This window comes from Styela clava, chromosome 4 (genome assembly GCF_964204865.1).
Source record: "Styela clava chromosome 4, kaStyClav1.hap1.2, whole genome shotgun sequence".
In the NCBI taxonomy this organism is placed as follows: domain Eukaryota; kingdom Metazoa; phylum Chordata; class Ascidiacea; order Stolidobranchia; family Styelidae; genus Styela; species Styela clava.
The window spans coordinates 367209-386268 of record NC_135253.1 but is presented as its reverse complement, the minus strand read 5'-3'; the positions used below and the strand labels follow the sequence as shown (position 1 = coordinate 386268).

At 35.2% G+C, this 19060-nt stretch overlaps 1 protein-coding gene across 1 annotated transcript; it reads right to left on the bottom strand.

Moving 5' to 3' along the window:
* Positions 1 to 371: 371 nt before the first annotated feature.
* LOC120326054 (uncharacterized) lies at positions 372 to 9736 on the bottom strand. The gene is made up of 21 exons (XM_078112048.1): positions 9305 to 9736; positions 9063 to 9206; positions 8894 to 8977; positions 7978 to 8656; positions 6788 to 7005; positions 6452 to 6591; positions 6092 to 6284; positions 5903 to 6001; positions 5417 to 5619; positions 5063 to 5210; positions 4686 to 4900; positions 4036 to 4313; positions 3253 to 3419; positions 3152 to 3189; positions 2712 to 2795; positions 2318 to 2373; positions 2043 to 2104; positions 1920 to 1967; positions 781 to 873; positions 645 to 710; positions 372 to 463 (listed from the first exon to the last, which is right to left on the bottom strand). The coding sequence occupies exons 1-20, from the start codon at positions 9486 to 9488 to the stop codon at positions 694 to 696; spliced, it is 3150 nt and encodes a 1049-aa protein (XP_077968174.1). The 5' UTR covers positions 9489 to 9736; the 3' UTR covers positions 372 to 463; positions 645 to 693.
* Between the last annotated feature and the right edge of the window lie 9324 nt (positions 9737 to 19060).

The following is a 19060-nucleotide window of genomic DNA, read 5'->3' as shown; positions in this document are numbered from 1 at the left end:
CATGGTATTTCCAAAATTTCCTGGGAGAAAACGTAAAAAAAAGAACAGCCCTGATTAGTCCCACAACACATAGGAACAATTTCATTTCTAGATCCTTAACTTTTTTTTTGAAGTGTTCTAAGAACTGCATATTCTTGCTAATATGAGCTTTCATACCTAGCTTGCAATCTCAGTGCAAAAAACTCGTACGATCCATACAGTTTCGGTAATCTGTTTTTGATGTTTTAAAATTCAGATAACACTAGTAGAGATTTGAATGCATGACTAAAACATTGATGTTCTATCGTTGAACTCAATAAGGGCATGATAATTTAAAATGAATCTGTGAGTGTTTACAAGCCAATAATCATTTAGTCAAGCAGAAAACCACAAACCTCCAATTCTCCATCAGCGTTTCAGCATAACTCTCTTCATGGCCAACAGGGTCATAAATAGTGACACTCCCTTGAGATGGATCTGTAATCTGAAAACATGAAACTTTGTTCACAAGAGTAGAAGAATTTCTGGTTTGAAGAGCAATACAATACAGAATATGCCATATTTGTTTTGACGTGATATATTGAAACATTTTGTAATTGCATTTGAGAAGAAAATTTTCCAAAAGAATTTCATTTAAATTAACAAAGATCTAGCAATTTACCTACCATTAGAGTCCAGTGATTGCCATGGTTCACAGCACTCATAGTTGGTTTTTCAATAGTCAACTTGGCCTGGATGTAAAATAGGATGGTAACGAAAGCGAATAAACGATGATCAAAAATAATAAACATGTTATTTTACCAAACTTTTGTACTTTCGACGATAAATCCCCTCCCAAAACCACATTGTGGAATATAATGCAGACAGAGCGCTGTATTGAGTATGACTGGTCCACTAAAAACAAGTTGATTTAGAAAGATTAACATAATAATAAACTGAGTCACTGATAAGAAATTTCGGACTGAAGTATAATTTGTGGAGATGTCACAGTTCCACATGGAATACAGAGATGAACAATACTAAAAGACATACCTTATGACAAAGAGCTGCAATTATTCCATCTATTATCTTCAGCAAAGTTGGTAGCATTTGAAATAAAAATAATTATTGAAAAACTATAAGTTCAATTTTATAAACAATCTTACACAAACTAGAAATGATGGTTACATTCTGATGGTAATACTCCTGTATAAATTAGTACTTGTGTACATGCATAACATCTGAGTGATTTCCAAACTATGAACATGGCTGTACAGTTCCTTTGTTATGTACACACTGAGTTCTTAACAGCTAAAAATCATTTTATATAAATATTCGTTCAAAATGTTCCTCGGTATATTACTTCTATTGGCAGGGTTAGCGCTGCTGCTGAATTTCCTTGCAAGACAAAGATTAATTTCTGTTCAATGGTTAACCTAATCTATGGCTAATCCCCATGAAATTTGAATTCTTTATTTATCGCGAATGTATAGATTGTTTCTCTCACTAGGCCTCAATGACGGTTAAACACACATAACTCTACAACGGGTGGAACAAATTCGATGAACACTTTTAAAGGAATTTTCACGTTCTATTTTCTCACTTTATCATCAAGATAGCTGTCACCCTCAAGAAGGCACATACACTCCTTGTCTAGCCCTTTCTTTGTATCTCCAACTACACACTCAATCCTATTCCTATGAGTTGACTTCCATAATTTCTGTATGTCTGAAGATAATATTATGCATAGCATTATCAGTAACACGTAATTGCAACGCTATGACTGATAACAAAACTGAATCATTCATTGAATAATAACGCCTCATAATAACCTCATAAAATCAAAGTATTGTCATATAGAAGGAGATCAGCTATTGCTCAAAAAACTATCATTCAGACAATTACCAAAATATATCAAATTTTAAAGAAAAATTTAATACAATGAATATTATAAAATTTACCATTAAATTTGGCAGGCAGAAAAAGACATTTTCTTGATTCATCACTATCTGAAAAATGTAAATGAATAATTAGAGATAAGTATCATACCAAGACATCTTAACGATAAACCAAGTAACTCCCACCTTTATTCTCGGAGTCATAAATATTACCATCACTGCATGAAGTTGATTTCATTTTTGCTGAACTGCAATGAAAAGTTTGACCCATAAGTATGAAGATAAAGTAAGAAAGACTGAAAATTGTGGATGACATTTTAATAGAAATATGAACTTCTTTGAAGGCTTCAGCATATTATGAGATTGAAGAATGTACCATATAAAGCATCGTTAAATATTCATTTTAATCATTACGTCGTTGAAACACATGGTATACTCATCCTCTAAGTGCAAATACTTACCATAATGTCTGATCTTCTTGATATTGTGACACTGTTCCAGTAGTCATTCCACTCTGCTTTAATAGGAAGTAGGAATTTGAAAAAAATATGACACAATAAATTAACTTTGCGAAGCTTTCTTCGAACACAAATATCTGACCGAAACTCGTTTATTTCGTTATAATAAATAATGCAGAATGAAATTCTTGAATTTACAAGTTAATTAAAACAATACAATGAAAATCTCAACCGTGACGCAGGCCGAAAAATTGCCTCATGTGCAGCGTTTTGGAGACTCCTGGCATAGATAATTTGATCAATACCATCATGCAAAAAATTCATAACTCCACATATCAAACTCGATACAATGCATTATAATACAAAAGCGGTAAGAGCAAGAAAAAAATTATCTCACTATATTTTCAGAGTACACATTGTCTTCAGGGTTGGCAACTACCTCATTCATAGCTTCATCATCTTCGTCGATGAGTAATTCTTCCTAAATTTTCAAACCTCAGGAAATATAATCGATGTAGGTAGGTAGTAGCATGAATTATAAGACACATATAATAGAATTCTGTTTAATTCCTTCCTAAATCTTATATTAGAAAAATGCATTCCATAGTATAACTAAGAAATTGCTACAATTCATTTACAGGTTTGTACATTTACGATAACTCGAAAGAATGGGATAACATAAAGCCATTAACATTTTAAAGATATCTTTTATACTTGATTAATGATATTGTCGGAAACCGCAAAAGCAGACCTTTATAAATCGTAAATGTCTTATTCTACTTTTATTTTACAATACTATGCATTCACATGAAAACAAATTTAATAATACATGCATACCTCTGTGACCGATCCACTGGTTCCATCCAAAACGTTACCTAAAATGAGGTGTGTAGTGAGAAAATATATCCACATTACTCAATAACATGAAAATCATGTACCTTTAACATCTGGTATAGCAATTCCTTCATGATTCCTCCGAATTTTATTTCCAAATTGAGTCTTCATTTTTTTTTCATATCTTGAGTTTATGTCTTTATTACGCAGGTTAATGCTAACTCGCGAAAGCCAAAGGAAATTGGTAGTGTCCATAGAGCAAACTGAAGATCTACAAGTAAGATTGTAAAGCATTTTACCAAACATATTCGCACAGCATGAACTCTTAAAACATGTCAATATTCAAGCGATTCATCTCAGTAAAATATCAATTTCCAACTATCTTGAGTTTTTTTATACGTGTCATAGCATCAAATTAATTTTCTGCCTATTACATTAAATGGTCATGCTTTATTGCCTCAAAATAATCGACAATGTACATCACAACATGAGTTAAATAGTAATATGATCCATCTACCATTAACAATATCTTTTCAATAAGCAAACTATCAATACATCCTTGATTGAAGCATTTGTGTAATAATGGTCAATCACTGAATAGTATGAAAAATGTCAAATACGACATGCCACAATTGGTATCTGAACTGGAGAAATTTCCCATCTAGCAAACAAACAAACCCTCTGGACAAAAAATTGGTTTGTTGAAAGATATTCCTCGAAAACCTCAGTCATCAGTTTTCTAAATATTGTGCATTGATTTAGGTCACATATACAACAGTGTTTCGGAAGCTCTTGTACTGTCATTTCGAGGCCACCATACCCTGGTTCACTTCACAATATAAATATATTAAAAAAAAGAGGGGTGGTTGAATAAGATGGAAGCTTGCCTATCTTTTGCCATGTGAGCATTTTCCTGCTCTGCCACACTGGTATTTATGTTCAAATCAGAGCAGTACTTCAAGTTGCGAAAAGAATTTTCTGCGGTCTTTTTCTTCGATCTTGTATGGAACCTATCACAGAGGCTGTATTTTTTATGAGCATCCAGTTTAACCTGTGGTAGAGAGCCATGTTTTTCCAATTCAAGATTTTTGTCAGTATATGCAAACAGCATTCCTTTATCAGGCCCAAAAATACCCCTTTTTCTAGCCTCGCCATGATGGGCTACCTGAAAACAGATAATAGTGTTTGAAGAGTATTCTGACCAAAGTTGGAGGAATGAACAAAACATATTAATATAAGTGAAATGATCTCTTTCAACGAAACAGTAAGTATATTTGTGAGCTTTCGTTAGATCATGGTCTAACTTCTTCAAACAATACAAGAGATAACTTAATCGAATAGCGCATATTCGGAGTACCACATACGGATCCGAAGTAGAAAGTAAACAAGGAGAAAGGACCTGCAGTTCAATACACAGTATCAAAGTTCCCTTAATATTAATATAAATTACACATTATTTGTGAATACTTTTGTATATCAAATATAGAATATTTAAAAATATGTATATCCACAGTGACTTAAACTAAAAAGAACTCACTTGGGAAGCAATGTCAGATATTATAGCATGAGGTTGTCTCTTCAGGGACAATATTCCGTCAATATAATCTCTAGCACTTTCCTGTCTTAGAAGATATTTCATATAATAGCATATCCCATGTGGGCAACGAAAATGTACAATCCCTCCTAAAAAATAATGATGAAAATCTCTTTCAAGCCATTTGATCATGCAGCAAAATCCCAAAACATTGTCAGCTGCACAAGATATAAATAAGAGCAAGTTATTCATTCCTCTTTAGTATTACATTGTAATAAATCATAGCGATAATGTAGAAAAGATAAATACAGCAAAAATGCAACCATTGACATTAGACCTAAGTAAGATAAACATTTCTTTAATAAAACAATAATACCAACCACCGCAATGTTTTATGCTTTTGTACATCTTAGGGCATACATCCTTAAACAGAACCAGCTCATTCAAAGTATTAACAAGGTCTTCTGAACTCCCTTTGCTACTTATACCCAAGACTTCACACAAGTCTATCAAACGAGAATCAGATGTCTGCAAAATAAGAGCAATTGCCTCAAATAATAGTTTTTAAATATATAGCTATAGTTTTAAAATATATATATCTGTACAGTATAAACACCAAAATTAAAACAAAAACTATTGTAATTATTGCAGTGTCAAATTTTTGTTTTTAAATCGAGGCATTTGGTCATTTTTGACTATTTGTGAGACAAAAAGGTAGAAAAAAGTATTCCTACAAGAGGAGAGTTTATAGCTTGAAGAATATCTTCATGAGAGACTTTGGAGTAAGCTAGAGGCTTTTCAACAACTGGCTTGTTAAGAATAAATCCTTTCCTATGCTCTGTATTTGGGACTTCACTTGAAAATCGGCATTCTGGAGATATCCAAGGTGCAACTGTGTTGTACATTATTTCCACTTTCCATGGATTCTCCTTACAGCCTGGTTAATTAATAAGGTTGAGATCAGTGAACTGGATACATAAACTAATACAGAAACTATCAAATAACATGTGAAACGTGAACAAAAGCAAAGAAAAATTTAAAATAAAAGCTAGGTAAAAACCAAATAAAGTTAATCAATAATTTTAGTGTCAAATTTCCATAATTATGATAAACTAGGCCACTTGAATGTTTTTAAACAAAACAACGTGGTATTGATACTGTCGGATTGTCCACGAGATAGATCTGTACGCATAATTCAAGTAAGTAAATGTATTCCTGACCATAAAATCCTCTTCCTATAATTTCCATCTGAAATTTTTCCCAAGTTGCGTCTACATCAATGAGGTCACAAGTATTTTGGGTTTTGTCAACGGCTTCAACTGTATGTAAACGAAATACCAAATTTACAGCTTGTGATATTTCATCAGCTATGTTTTAAATGCGCAGCCAAATAATGTTGCTAATGTTACCTGGTCTTCTGCACGTGTTTTTCCAATTACCATCACATATCAGCACTGTTGGATATATTCCACATTTCAAGCAACAAAAGTCGTATTGATAGTCTTGGAGAGCCAAAAAATGCAAGAACGCATTCCTGATCTTATTATAAGGAATAGTTTCGATGAACAACATTTTTAGATTGCTCTCGATTGAGATATGATTCTAAACAGTGGAATTAAAATTGTATTTTATAGTAGGCTATAACCTTGCAAACCATATTTGACCAGAACAAATAATGCAATACAACAAATATTTATGTGAATTTAGCACACGCCTTTGAGCTGCTTTGTCCATAATAGACCAGTAAACGGCAATAATCAATAACTCACTTTCAGTCCACGCAGTAAATAACAACACAACTTGAGACTCAATAAAACACTATTGTCAAAATTATGAAAACCTTCTTCATATTCTTGATATCTAACTTCCATTCCACATTCAGCACATTCCTTGATGAATAATTCAGTTGCTGTGCAAACATTTATAATAACTCGTAAAAATAGTTGTTAAGGAATAAAACATAGAAGCATGATTTAAATATCTGGGTATAATATCACAGGCTATTATCTAACGTTTCGACTTAGGCAAAGTTATTTGGTCGAAATACAAAATTCGTATTTTATACCAATAAGAAGTTTAAACCATACAATGACAAGCATTCATACTTTTCCAAATGTGGCCCATTCCATATGCTACTGTTCGTTTTTTATTCTTGATGCATAAATCCTCGTTGCACTTAAGACATTTTTGTTCAGAGGGAGTCAGCAAAAGCGGAGGAGAAATGTCACGCAAAAGACGCTGAGGTATTTCAGCTGGAATTCTTTTTTTTGTTAAAAAATACTTCATCATATAGTCCATATTATCAGTCAGTGTATGACAAATACTGTAAAAGATGTGAAGCATTGTAAATGAGAAATATCAGAAAATGCATCTTGCCAAAGCAAGTTCTACTATGTTAAAAAATACCTAATCCAAATATTTATAAAAAAATATTGAATAGGCTACAACAGAGGTGGCCAACCTACTTGCGACCGCGATCGACTAAAATCTAGTTTTCAGTCGTAAGTGTTGAATTTCTCAAAAAAAACTTGCTTAGTATCCATGTATTATCTAAATAGCAAAAAATAAATATTCGCAAACCATAACAGTTACATGATTGTTGAAACTTCCTGATATCCTCTTAGCTCGCCTAGAATTAGGAAAAATTGGCATTCTGATGCGACTGCTACAGTTGAGAATAAAATTTATCACACTACTCCCGGAGTGAGACAACTACTTTCCACAGAGCGCAAGAGTTATCGTACGATCCTACGTTAGTTCAGGCAATATTCAATACTCGATTCAGGCGACACGACATTCGGAACGCTCATTTTCTTACTTTTGGCAGCGGCAAAACTTTCTTTCGTTGCATATCGCATAATAATTTGTTCAGTCGGCCTCGTTTGGGTTCAAGGACTATATGTGTATATCGTATTTAGCGCGTGCGCAGTACTGCGTTATTTCTATTATAAAACACACAACATGCGCTGCATGAAACTGGTTAAACGCAATTTTTTAAGATATGTTACCGAATTTTCTAAACATCAGACGAGATCGACCACTCAGAACGTGGCGATCAACCGGTCGATCAACGTGTTGGCCACCCCTGGGCTACAACATAAAAATGAAATAAAAAATTAGGCATTTAACCAATCTGTCCAATAAAACAAGGAAGCACACATGCTACTAAGTAATATTGCTGGTAGAAAGGAAAGATGAGGTGAATATTTTGGATTATATAACTAATACTACTGCAGAATATAATTCATTATAAAAGAAAATACACCTATTATGTATAAAAATGCTTTAAATAAACCTGGAAGGGCGCTTGATCCATTCAGGTTGTTGCTCCAATAAACACCACTTCGCTACAGCCTCATGGTAACATGTCGAACTCATGCCCGAGGTTGGACAAAGGCACGAAAATTCCCCATTATCTTTATTGAAAGAAACTCTTACCCTCTTCAATGGTGCAAAATATTGAATTTTTTCAGTGTAAACGGAAAAATAGATTGTTCTTGTTTCGAAACCCATTGTTGAAAAATCAACAAGGGCTACAAGAGTGCAGCAATCCTTTTCACTGATTTCCTGCATATTTTTGCACCATTGAACCGACGAATCATTCAATATATTAAATTCCCTTAGTCGGTTTAGCGATGACAGTTGCAGTTTGTTTGTCGTTAAAATTGAAGATTCAGAGATAGAGTCCAAATGTCGACATTGGATTCCTGGATTGACTGTTGAAATGGCTTTGATAATTGAAATACAGTCGTCATCAGTGCACATAATTTTTTGTTTCAATGTGTGCTTTTGAACATGAATTGGAGCAAGTGGGCCAGAATCACTTTGAGCAACCATATAGATTCCATTGAATGTGTCAACACATACGCTCGGTAAAAGCTGAGTTGCATTGTGTTTAAGTTGAGCATGTCGCCTCAATGACGACTGATGCCTAAAGCGCTTGTCACAAGGTATGCATTGAAAGTTGAAAGTACCTGTAAAGTAAAAGTATGTAAACGAACAAGGTCTAAAAATGTGAAAAAAATATCGAATGAAAATGAATCATGTAAAAGTGGTAAAGAAATAGATACAAATCACAAAATTTCAATGCACGAGTTTTCTTGACATACAATAAACAATTATTTATGCTCTCATATCTATAAGCGGACACCAACTCAATACCTAATACTTGCTAAATATCCATTAGAACATCTTTCCAATCATTAGCTTACCTTCACATAGACTTTCTGAACTTTTGTTTTTAGAATCTATGTCCATATCCCTGACTTCTTCACTTTCAATCACACCCATACAATCTACACAAAACATTGAAATTCCAAAGTTACTGTGTTATAGCTAGGTACTCTATTTGCAAGAAATAAGCCACAAAATAGTTTTAACCCTTACTCTTAGTAAGCCTCCTGTGGTCAATCATAGAATTTCTCCGTCCAAATATTTTTTCACAGGAGGGACAATGATAGTGACTCCTGGTCAAAGCACTTGTTCCTCGCTTCATACAATCTCTTCTACAAGGCATAATGAAAGCTAAAATATTTGAAGATATACCGACTTATAAAATGTCCAGTCATCACAACGAAAATATTCAGTAATTATAGGCTGTACCAGTAATACTGTATACATACCTCTTTCATCCCCATTGATGATATGAACAGCATATTTGATATGTTGAGTTTTCAGGTGGTGTTGAAAGCCACCTGGTGTTGTAAATGATACTCCGATACATAGTATGCATTGGTAAAAATCATTCACTTTTATGCACAAATCATCAAAATTTTCTGATTTTGTCTTAAAATAAGTATCTGCCATTTATTACTTAATAAGGTGTTTCAAGATCTAAACATATATGAAGATACTGGTAGATACTTCAGTACACATAGTCTACACAGCCAAATTAAAATATAATTCAACTTATCGTAGGCTACCTCGTGAATACTAGAAATTTGGAGATACAGAAATAGGGCAGTAAGGTACCTAGATTACCGGTACCGCATTCTGGCATTACCCTACTGCTGTACTAGCAGACTATCTAGCTATCAAAAAGTCAGAGTGATTGTTAAAAGACAGAGGCTTGCATGGATAACAGCTCACAAATCTTACGACTCTGTAACTGAAATTACCAAAGTCGCAACGCACTAATGAGGCCCATTGATACCATACTCACCTGCCATTATCCATAGTACAAAAACCCCAGATACTGCAACATACATGGTAATAAGGCATACCGGTAAATATTTTCCGAAGCTGCCCTGAAACCATGGCAAAGCTGCCGCGGTAACGGCAGTACTTTTTGCCATCGCCGCGGTATATACACACTTGCCACGGTTTGCTAATAACCATGGCAAGAGACGGCGTGGTACGTTCGTGGCAGGAGCTGCCATGAAGTGGTAAGAACTGCGCCTCCGAAGAGGTTCATTTTCCGGATGAAAATTCCTAGTCATTTTGTCGACGCCTACTCCCACCCAGCCCCCTGTATTATATTCTTATGACGTGAATATTTTTGTGGCTAATTTGATTCCATATAATTTTTTGGGATTTTGTTTTTTTACCACTCACATGAAGTGGACTTCGTTTACGAGGCACGAATTTCCGAAAGTTCACCCTGCAGAAATCCACCGATAATTACTGGTAGTAGTAGGCCCAGAGGTATATTTCCAGTTCAGTGATATTAGGTCGACAGATAAAGTAGTACTAAGTGCTCGTGGGCATACTTTTTGTTTCAGGTTAAAGCTGATTATAGCGTTCTTAGGCCGCGAGACGAGGCCGTTTATTTTTCAGTTCCGTAGCGCATATAAGGGAACTACCTGAAAATGATTTTAAAAAGTTCACTAGAAATTTAGTAACAAATAATGCCTTGTTCCCATTTCCAAAAGTTGCACGTTTTACGGAAAAACGCTTTTACTACGATAAATATGTGTTACCATCTGTCATATACTCTCTGCTCCACCGGTCTCATGGCCAATGAACGTAGACTTCTGCATGACGTAACAATAAAAATTGGTCAGCTGTAGGTGGATCCCCGTAGTCGGATGAATATCAGATGTAGGTAACTACTGCTCGCTTTTGCGTTGAGTTGGGTAGCCTTTTCATAGTCTTTTTCAATTATTATTGGTTGAGTTATTCTGAGAAGGTGTTAATAAGTATAAGTAAACTATTAAACACTTGTATATACGTAACATAAATAGCAATTTCAGTTGAGCACTAGCTCATAAAACGTTGTTATATAGAGGACTTGCACGGGTCATGTGACTTTGTTTACTGAACGGCAAAAAAACAAAAACGTCCAGCTGGCTCCTGTCAGTTGCAAGTCGGATTATACGTTTCCGTTTTGTTTGGCTGTTGAAAATTGTTATTTCGTATCGTTCCGTTGGCTGTACGTATAGTATAGAGTATAGACAACGGAATGGATCTTCAGTTATATTCCACTGTTTTCAAAAGATCCGGAACGTCGCGCAATGTGGATATCATCTATTGTCAGGACTGCTTGGTGTCAAGTCCAGAAGGGTTCCATTACATTTGAACCCACGTACATTTGAACCCATGACAATTGCACCTGTATGCTATTGCACCTATGGAATTTTTTTTGTTTCACGGATAGTTGAACCCATACTAACCCTAACCCATGGGTTTTAGCACCCGCATTTAGATTGAACCCGTGGATATATAGTAGGTCGGGGGAGAACGGACAGGCGGGGTAATGCGGACACATTTTTTCGATTTGATCTCACAGCGACACCATAAGAGCTACGGCGGCGGTTTCACTGCTCGTTTGTTACGTAACTAAGCGTAGTTTTGCTGAAGCGAATACGTCGCCATAGCCGCAAATCTCGTCAACATGCTTGCGATTTTCTGACGGGTTCGATTTTGGAGGGGCGAAAAAGTGGGTATTTACTATCATATTGAGTTTCAACGTCAGTTGTGGGACCAAAACACCAACTATAAGGTAATAAACAATTTTATTTCTTTTTTACTTTACCTCATGAGGTTTTAAAGGCGTTTGCATATTCTGACTGCGCAGATGATTGCTTGTGGGAGCTCGAAATAAACTTCATGACGTCATGACAATTAGGGGGGTGATTTTTTTTAATTTTCATCTTAGGTTCTGTTGTTATGCAATTACAAAATAAAAAGTAGTCAGATTTATACACTATCTGAGTTGTGTTTATTTGGGATATAAGTTGTTTCATTTCAGTCTACCAGTCCAAAACAATATGCTTTCTTGTTTTTAGTGTCCATTTCACCCCAAAAGGGACATTGTCTCAGATTTTGAATTGTTGTTCAGGAATTATGCTTCGTAAATGGAAGAGAAGTAGTAAAAGATGTCAATGGATGGAAAAAACATGAAAAAAGCAATTGAAATGGTACAAAGCGAAGGAAAACTCCCGACTGAAGCACGTACATATTCAGTTCCAAGGGCTACACTTCGCTGTCATGTTTATCGAACACTGAAGCATGCCCCGGGATCACGGAGTCTTGGTTGTCTCCTACCTTGGGCCAGAACGAAAAGGATCTTTTGCAACATATACTCGAATTTGAAAGGAGAGGCTTCCCATTAATGGTTAAAGACATTCGAAAGTTGGCTTATGAATTTGCAATGGTGAACAAAATTTCTAATAAATTTTCAGAATCTGCTAAAATGGCTGGAAAAGACTGGTGGAGTGGCGTTCGGGAACGATACGGAAACTTGTCCCTGTCAAACTTTAGTAAACCTCGATTTAGGAGAGCCTAGCAAGTAGCAACATCACTTCCCAACCACCGCTCAACATTACTAGCTCGTCGACAAGTAATAATTTTGTTGCATGTGGTTTGCAGCAAACTGACAATGATTCACCTTGTTGCAGTAAAACTATTCAGCAAACATCAGGTCCCAAGTTTAGGCAGCAAATCTCTACAGAACAACAGAGTAGCATCTCCAGAGGATAGTTTATTGCATTTGAGTGACACTTCATTTGAAGAAATTCTGCCCTTTTCGAAGGCCCCACCTCGACTAAAACCACCTCGTGAGAAAGCGATCATAACTGGTACAAGAATACTCACCAGTGAAGGATATAGGAAAGAACTAGCAGTTCTAGAAAATAAAAAGGAATCTGGTATTATAACTAAGAAAAAAAGCAAAAGCAGGGTCCAAGAAAATAGAGGCCATGTGAGTAAGGTCAAAGTAGGAAGAATTATAAACAGGAAAAAATCTGCCAAGGCTGTTAGAAATAGTGATGTTTGTGGGTTTTGTGAAGACAATTTTTACGATGATGAGGGGTGGATACAATGTCAGCAATGCCTCAGATGGTTTCATGACATTTGTGCTGGTGTTTATGGCAGAAACGTTCAAGCTTTCACATGTGAGGAATGCCAGTAATAATTTACATATAAATAACTTGCCTGTTTCATTAGGTTAATTTCGTTATGTTATTTATGGTAAAGGACATTCAGTTGATCAACTAAGGTTTGTGCATGCATTAGCAAAGCTTTTGTTCGGTTGCAAGTACATGCCTGGATGATTAATAAGTTTTCATGTCTGGTGGGGTAATATGAGAATCATTGCTTGCCTCCACTGTAATTCTCGAGGCTTATTATTTATGATTTTTTTAGGTGTTTTATACGCATTCAAATAGTTTAGTAGTGTCTTCAATTAATTTTGTTTAATGTTCGTTTTACCCATCCATGTGTCCGTTTTACCCGAATAAATTTTTTGGGAAAAAATGCTCATATCTAACAAAATATTAGTCGGATTGCCGAAAGCGACAGTGGGCTGTAGGGCACATTCAAATTGGTTATTTTAATACGGGAGTCACGCTTCTATATGGTAAAGATAACGAGAAATTGAGATTTTGCTATAGTGGTGTCCGTATTTGACGGGCCTACTATACGCATGTGTTCAAATGTACATGGGTTCAAATGTACGGTCACCGTCCAGAAGTCATCTCGCTTGTGTTTCACTGTTTGCGGACAGCACTTCGTTGATGGTGAGTGATAATATGCCGTTATCAAGTTCTTTAAATATTCATCAGCCCCCTCGTTTCAATGGAAAGCAAATCTAGTATACAAACACTGCAGGACTGTAGTACATCGGATAAAATGCATTATGTATGAAAAGTATTAGTCGGTATTTAGTGGTATTTTTACACTCATGCTGTTCCATATATAGGCTAATTTTCTTAATTTTAGATACTATACTACAAAGAAAACGGCAATGTTCCACCAATCCAACCTAACGCAGGCTCTAATCACTGCTGCTATCAGCGCTATACCTGCAAGAATAAAATGGATCGAACAAGAAGTCTTGAAGTGTATAAGTATAATAATAAGTATAAGTTTATTTCGACTCCATAATCAGCATAACAATACACTTGGCAGATAAAAACAAGGTGTAAAGGTATGTGAGAAGATACCAGTCGCAAACAGCTTAGATGGGCTATTCATGATGAAAAACTTTGGCACTTTTCAGCAATTGAAACTGCCCATCAAACTGATGTTGGAGAACTTGATTGAGTTTTTCAATTCTATTTTTTCTCAACTATGAAAATCTTTTGAGGTTAAGGAGGCATTAATAAATAAAGCTGAGGAATTTGTTTGTCCACTGTAGGGAGAGGATATGAAGAATGTAAATGATACCGCACGTCTTTTTAACACTGGAAAACATATGGATTACACTCTTCCACCCAACAATGATTCACTGAAGAAGCTTGTTCTGAGGGTTGAACTGAAAGTTTAAAACCAAGGCCAATCATTCTCCCAACCTATTGGCCATGGATGGGTTTTTGATGAGGGTGTTTTGCGGGTTTAATTGATGAATCTACTTCCAGCCCCCAAATCATTTCTTGAGTTGGCTAACTGCAAGTGTAAGCAAAATAGGCGTCAAAATAATTTATGCATGTGTGTCAAAACAACCTAAGTTGCACAGATTTTTGTTTTTATATAGACTGCAAAAACCACACACACTAATCACAGTACACTTATAGAGGAAAAGTCGATTTTCGAGAATGTGGATTTCGGAGGAAATTCAGAAGAAAGTGAATTATATATTGAAGTTGATTTAATAAGTATTATTAATTTGTTATTTATCAGACATCTATTAGTGTCGAAAGTCCTGTTTCCATAAATAATATTGCTTTTGTTTCAAATACACAACCACATAAACGGAAAAAAGACTAATTCGAATACTTCTATTCACTATATTATGTACATATACTGTATTCATTTAATTTTCTTGACTTTTCCGGTAAATTTCTAAGTTGAGAGATTTATTTGTGTTTTTGTGCTCACGATGATAATTTGTGACTTCATTACCTAAAAATAAATACATTTGATAGCTTCTATAAAATAAATGCAACTTCTTATGATGCTGTTCTTTGTTGTAAACTGCTTGTCGGAGAAAGTCTGATTTTGGTCAGACAAAACGTTACAGAAATACAATTGTGTTAGCGTGCAGCAGGGCTCTTGAATTACATAGTTCTTATGCTGTGTTGTTGTAAACCTATGGTTATTGATTTTCTGGGAACCCAATAAATTCAATTTCGCATCAGTATTGTGGAACACGCTGTAATGCGTTCAGTATGTTCATTTTCATACAAAACTGAAAAATTTATTTAGTTACCAGATGTGCGCTACGAAACTCATTTTCTGGGCGTTTTTCAAGGCCTCGTCTCACGGCCTATATCCATGGTAAAGATCTACAAGTGTTTAATTATATACTTACCGTATATACTTTATAACACCGTCTTAGCATAACTTAACTATAATAAAACTAAAAAAGACGATGGAATAGCCACAAACTGAGATTCATCCGCCCGCGAACAGCTGATCAAATTTTCTAGGCGATTTTCAGGGCCTCGTCTTGCGGCCTATCTGTATTATTATCTTATTATGGATTTTTTTTTATTATGTTGTTATTGGTATAGAACACGGAGGGGACGTATGGATTATTTTGTTAAAATGTTTCCCCGACCTTTGACCCCTGGGAGATCATTTCTGTACTTAAGCATTGCAAATTTTTAGATGCTTTTCATATTTTTAAGTAAAAAAACGCATACCAGGCTATTTTTTGTCACAAATCATCTATTTTATATTCTAAACTTTATGTGGGTTTTGTCTGCTTTTCTGATTCTGTAATAAGTCCTTTTGGTATATATATATATATCTTAATAATTATTCAATACGATATTCGAATACTTATTTTTAGCAATTCCAACAGTATCCAGTATTTAACTTGATTGATTTTATGTAAACAAACTTGCTTCCTTTGTATTGTGTAAATTCAAACATAAATCAGAACTTGGCTGGTATTTATTAAAGTTTGAACACAACACAGGTCCGCCCCGAGAATACATTTCATCTCAAGTGAGGAGTCCACCGGTGTAGGAGGCTTGACAACAAATCATTTTCTTGAGTACGATATAATAAGTCAGGTACTAGTGGAATACATGGGTGTTTTGGTATATACTCAAATATTATATTTAAAAATGCACAATTATAGAGTTCATTTATTGCTTTAGAACAGGGGTCGGCAAACTTAAGGTTATTACGGGCCAACTATCAATACCTCCGGTAGCGCGCGGGCCGCATTATTTTCCGCCTGCGAACAATCGCCAACATTAAATTTTAAATCATGGGGCACTTACACCTTCTATTACTGTTTTGAAAGCCTGTCACAATTGGATGTGTATTCACTATCAAGCAATAGGCTACATTGTTCCTCTTTACTTATTATCAATGTGGAGGATGGTGTTGTTTCTGTTTCATGGCCAATGCGTCAAAATCAAATGCCAACTTTGTTGGGTAGCAGTAAGTCGTCCAAATGACGATCTGTACGAAGTTTATTCTTTGTGGCTCGTGCAATGCATTTTATATAAAGCTACTCACAGCAATATGTGCTTCCAAACGCGCAAAATGAGTTGTGGCGCAGCCCAGGGTCTCGGGGTCGCGTTTCGTATTTGCGATGAAACGTTTCTTAATGACATTTAACATTAAACCTCTTAATAACTGCGATGCTAACTTGGCATATTATAAGCAAACTTATTTTGAAATGCGTAAAAATGAAAAATATTTTTTCCGTTCAAGCACTTTGGAATGTTCGACCCTTGTCGAAACTCCACTTTGTTTCTCAGACATTTTCAAATTTTAAAAATTATCATTAACTTAACTTATACTCACAACGACGTTCAGCTATATAGTAAACGACATAGAACTGACGCTACATACTACAGACCAAGCACTGTACAGCAGTAGCCTATTGTTACCACATGAATCCCAATTGAGGCAATGATAAATTTAATATCAACTATGTTTTATGCATTAAAAGTCGGTTCGTTCGAGGGCCGCAGTTTTCCGACCCTACTTTAGAACAGGAGAGCTACGCCCAAATATATGGACACGTCTGTTCGCAGTACAGTACGTTTTACCGTACCGTCAGATCACAGTCTACAAATATATTCACACCAAGCGAAGCAGTACAGTCGGACACAAAATGGCGTCCGATGTCCGCAGAACGGTCGGTGATGTCATAGCAAACAAAAACAAATCGCACAGAGCTAACAAAAATATTTGAAATAAATAAAAGTAATAGCCTTCTGGAGAAAATTTTTATCTGTAACCACTGAAAATTTCAGAGCAATTGGTTCAGTAATCAAAGAGAAAACGACTTTTTAGATTTTCCACTAGGTGTCCAAAAGAACAACAACAACAACATAATATTGAAACGATCGCTATGTCCACTACGTGTCCAATAAATAGACGTCAACAACACCCGACAATGTGTATATATTCAACAACATATAGTTTTAGGCGGTGTCATTTATCCCATCTAAAGAAGGGGTGTGATTTAATAATATTCCGATTACAATAAAGTGAGAAAACAAGTAATAATGGTCAAAAAAATTGAGCGGTAAGAAACGCGATAGCTTCAATATGCCGAAGCAGATCTTGTATTTGAAATAGGATTCAGAACTTAAAATCACATTGAATTGAATCGACTTGCTATCGAATAGAAAATATTTCAGTAATTCGACTAACTTAAATTGGATGTTTGTGTATTGGGCTCTACTAGCTTGCTGGAATAGTTCCTGCTTCTCTTCATTGGTGTAAACCTAGTTTTGTTTGTGGAATACAGGAAAGCTTAGTTTTGTTTGTGGAAAATTAATAATTAACAACAAACAATTTAATGTATAAATGTATTTACATGTGAATAGCAACAGAATTATTTTACAGAGAAATCTTACCTAATCAATTTCTATCAGAAACCCCCAAAAAATATGATACGAATGAATATTTAAGTCCAGTTTCGAAAATTATTTTTTACGCATTTCGGAGAACCAATTTCTAATGTCTGCATCGAAACAACACTTTTCATTTAAGTGGAACAAATCAACGAATCTACCAACACTAACCCCAGACGAAATCATCGTAATGAAGCTCTTTGGATTCAATTTGTTCAGCGTATATAAAGTTTTACTAAAAACCTTGTCTGTCAGGTGCTTATTTTAGGTATGTATGTGTGGGGGTAGGGTTTATATATTTATCCCAGGGCAAAGAAACGCCGATAAGATGACTATTCCTATGGCGAACCACGGCCTCTTGTCCGGTTATTAGTTCATGCCGTGTATGAAATACGTGAATAGATTTACTGTATATATATTGCTAAATAAAAAGGCACTTGATAAATTCAACACCAACCACTCACATATATTCTTGTTTTCGACCAACGATAAATAAAGATCATACGAAATATGTATTTCTGTTTCGGAGTATTCAGAAAGTTGCAAAGTGCCCTGAATCAACAATTGCCCGATTTTTTTAAAATTTGTGCCCAGCTTTGCCCTATTTTAGAATTAATTTTTCAAATAAATCCAAAACTTGAGACGTTAGACTGCAGATTGCCAAACAGTATTGCTTCTTGTGGTATTGATAATGCTCAAATTGTCTTAGAAAAAATTCCATTTAAAAAAGTAAAGCATAGTAAGTTCTGGCAAAAATAATCTATGGAAATTGGAAAATATGGCGAAATCACCGAGAAGAATGAAAATTCGAACACCTGCGAAATTTGACACGTCTCCTCCAGCCACAATCGTTTTTGTTGTTTTACCAAATATATGTAAATTCAATCATACAAAATGTGTCTATTTAGTTTATTTTTTAAAAGTAATCAGAAACATTTTACGAAGTGCCTGAGATTTCACGAAAGCCCATTCGTCTGATTTTGAGCTGAGCGTTGCCATATTTTACGGTTGGAAAATTGATTATACCAGGAAAGAATGATTTACCTCCACAAACGAATATTATATTTCTATTCGATACAGAAAAGTATAAATCTATTCAAGATCTAATAACAACTGAAACCCCAACTAACTACGGAGAAAATTCAAAAATATGCCAGAAATAGTGCCTAAAAG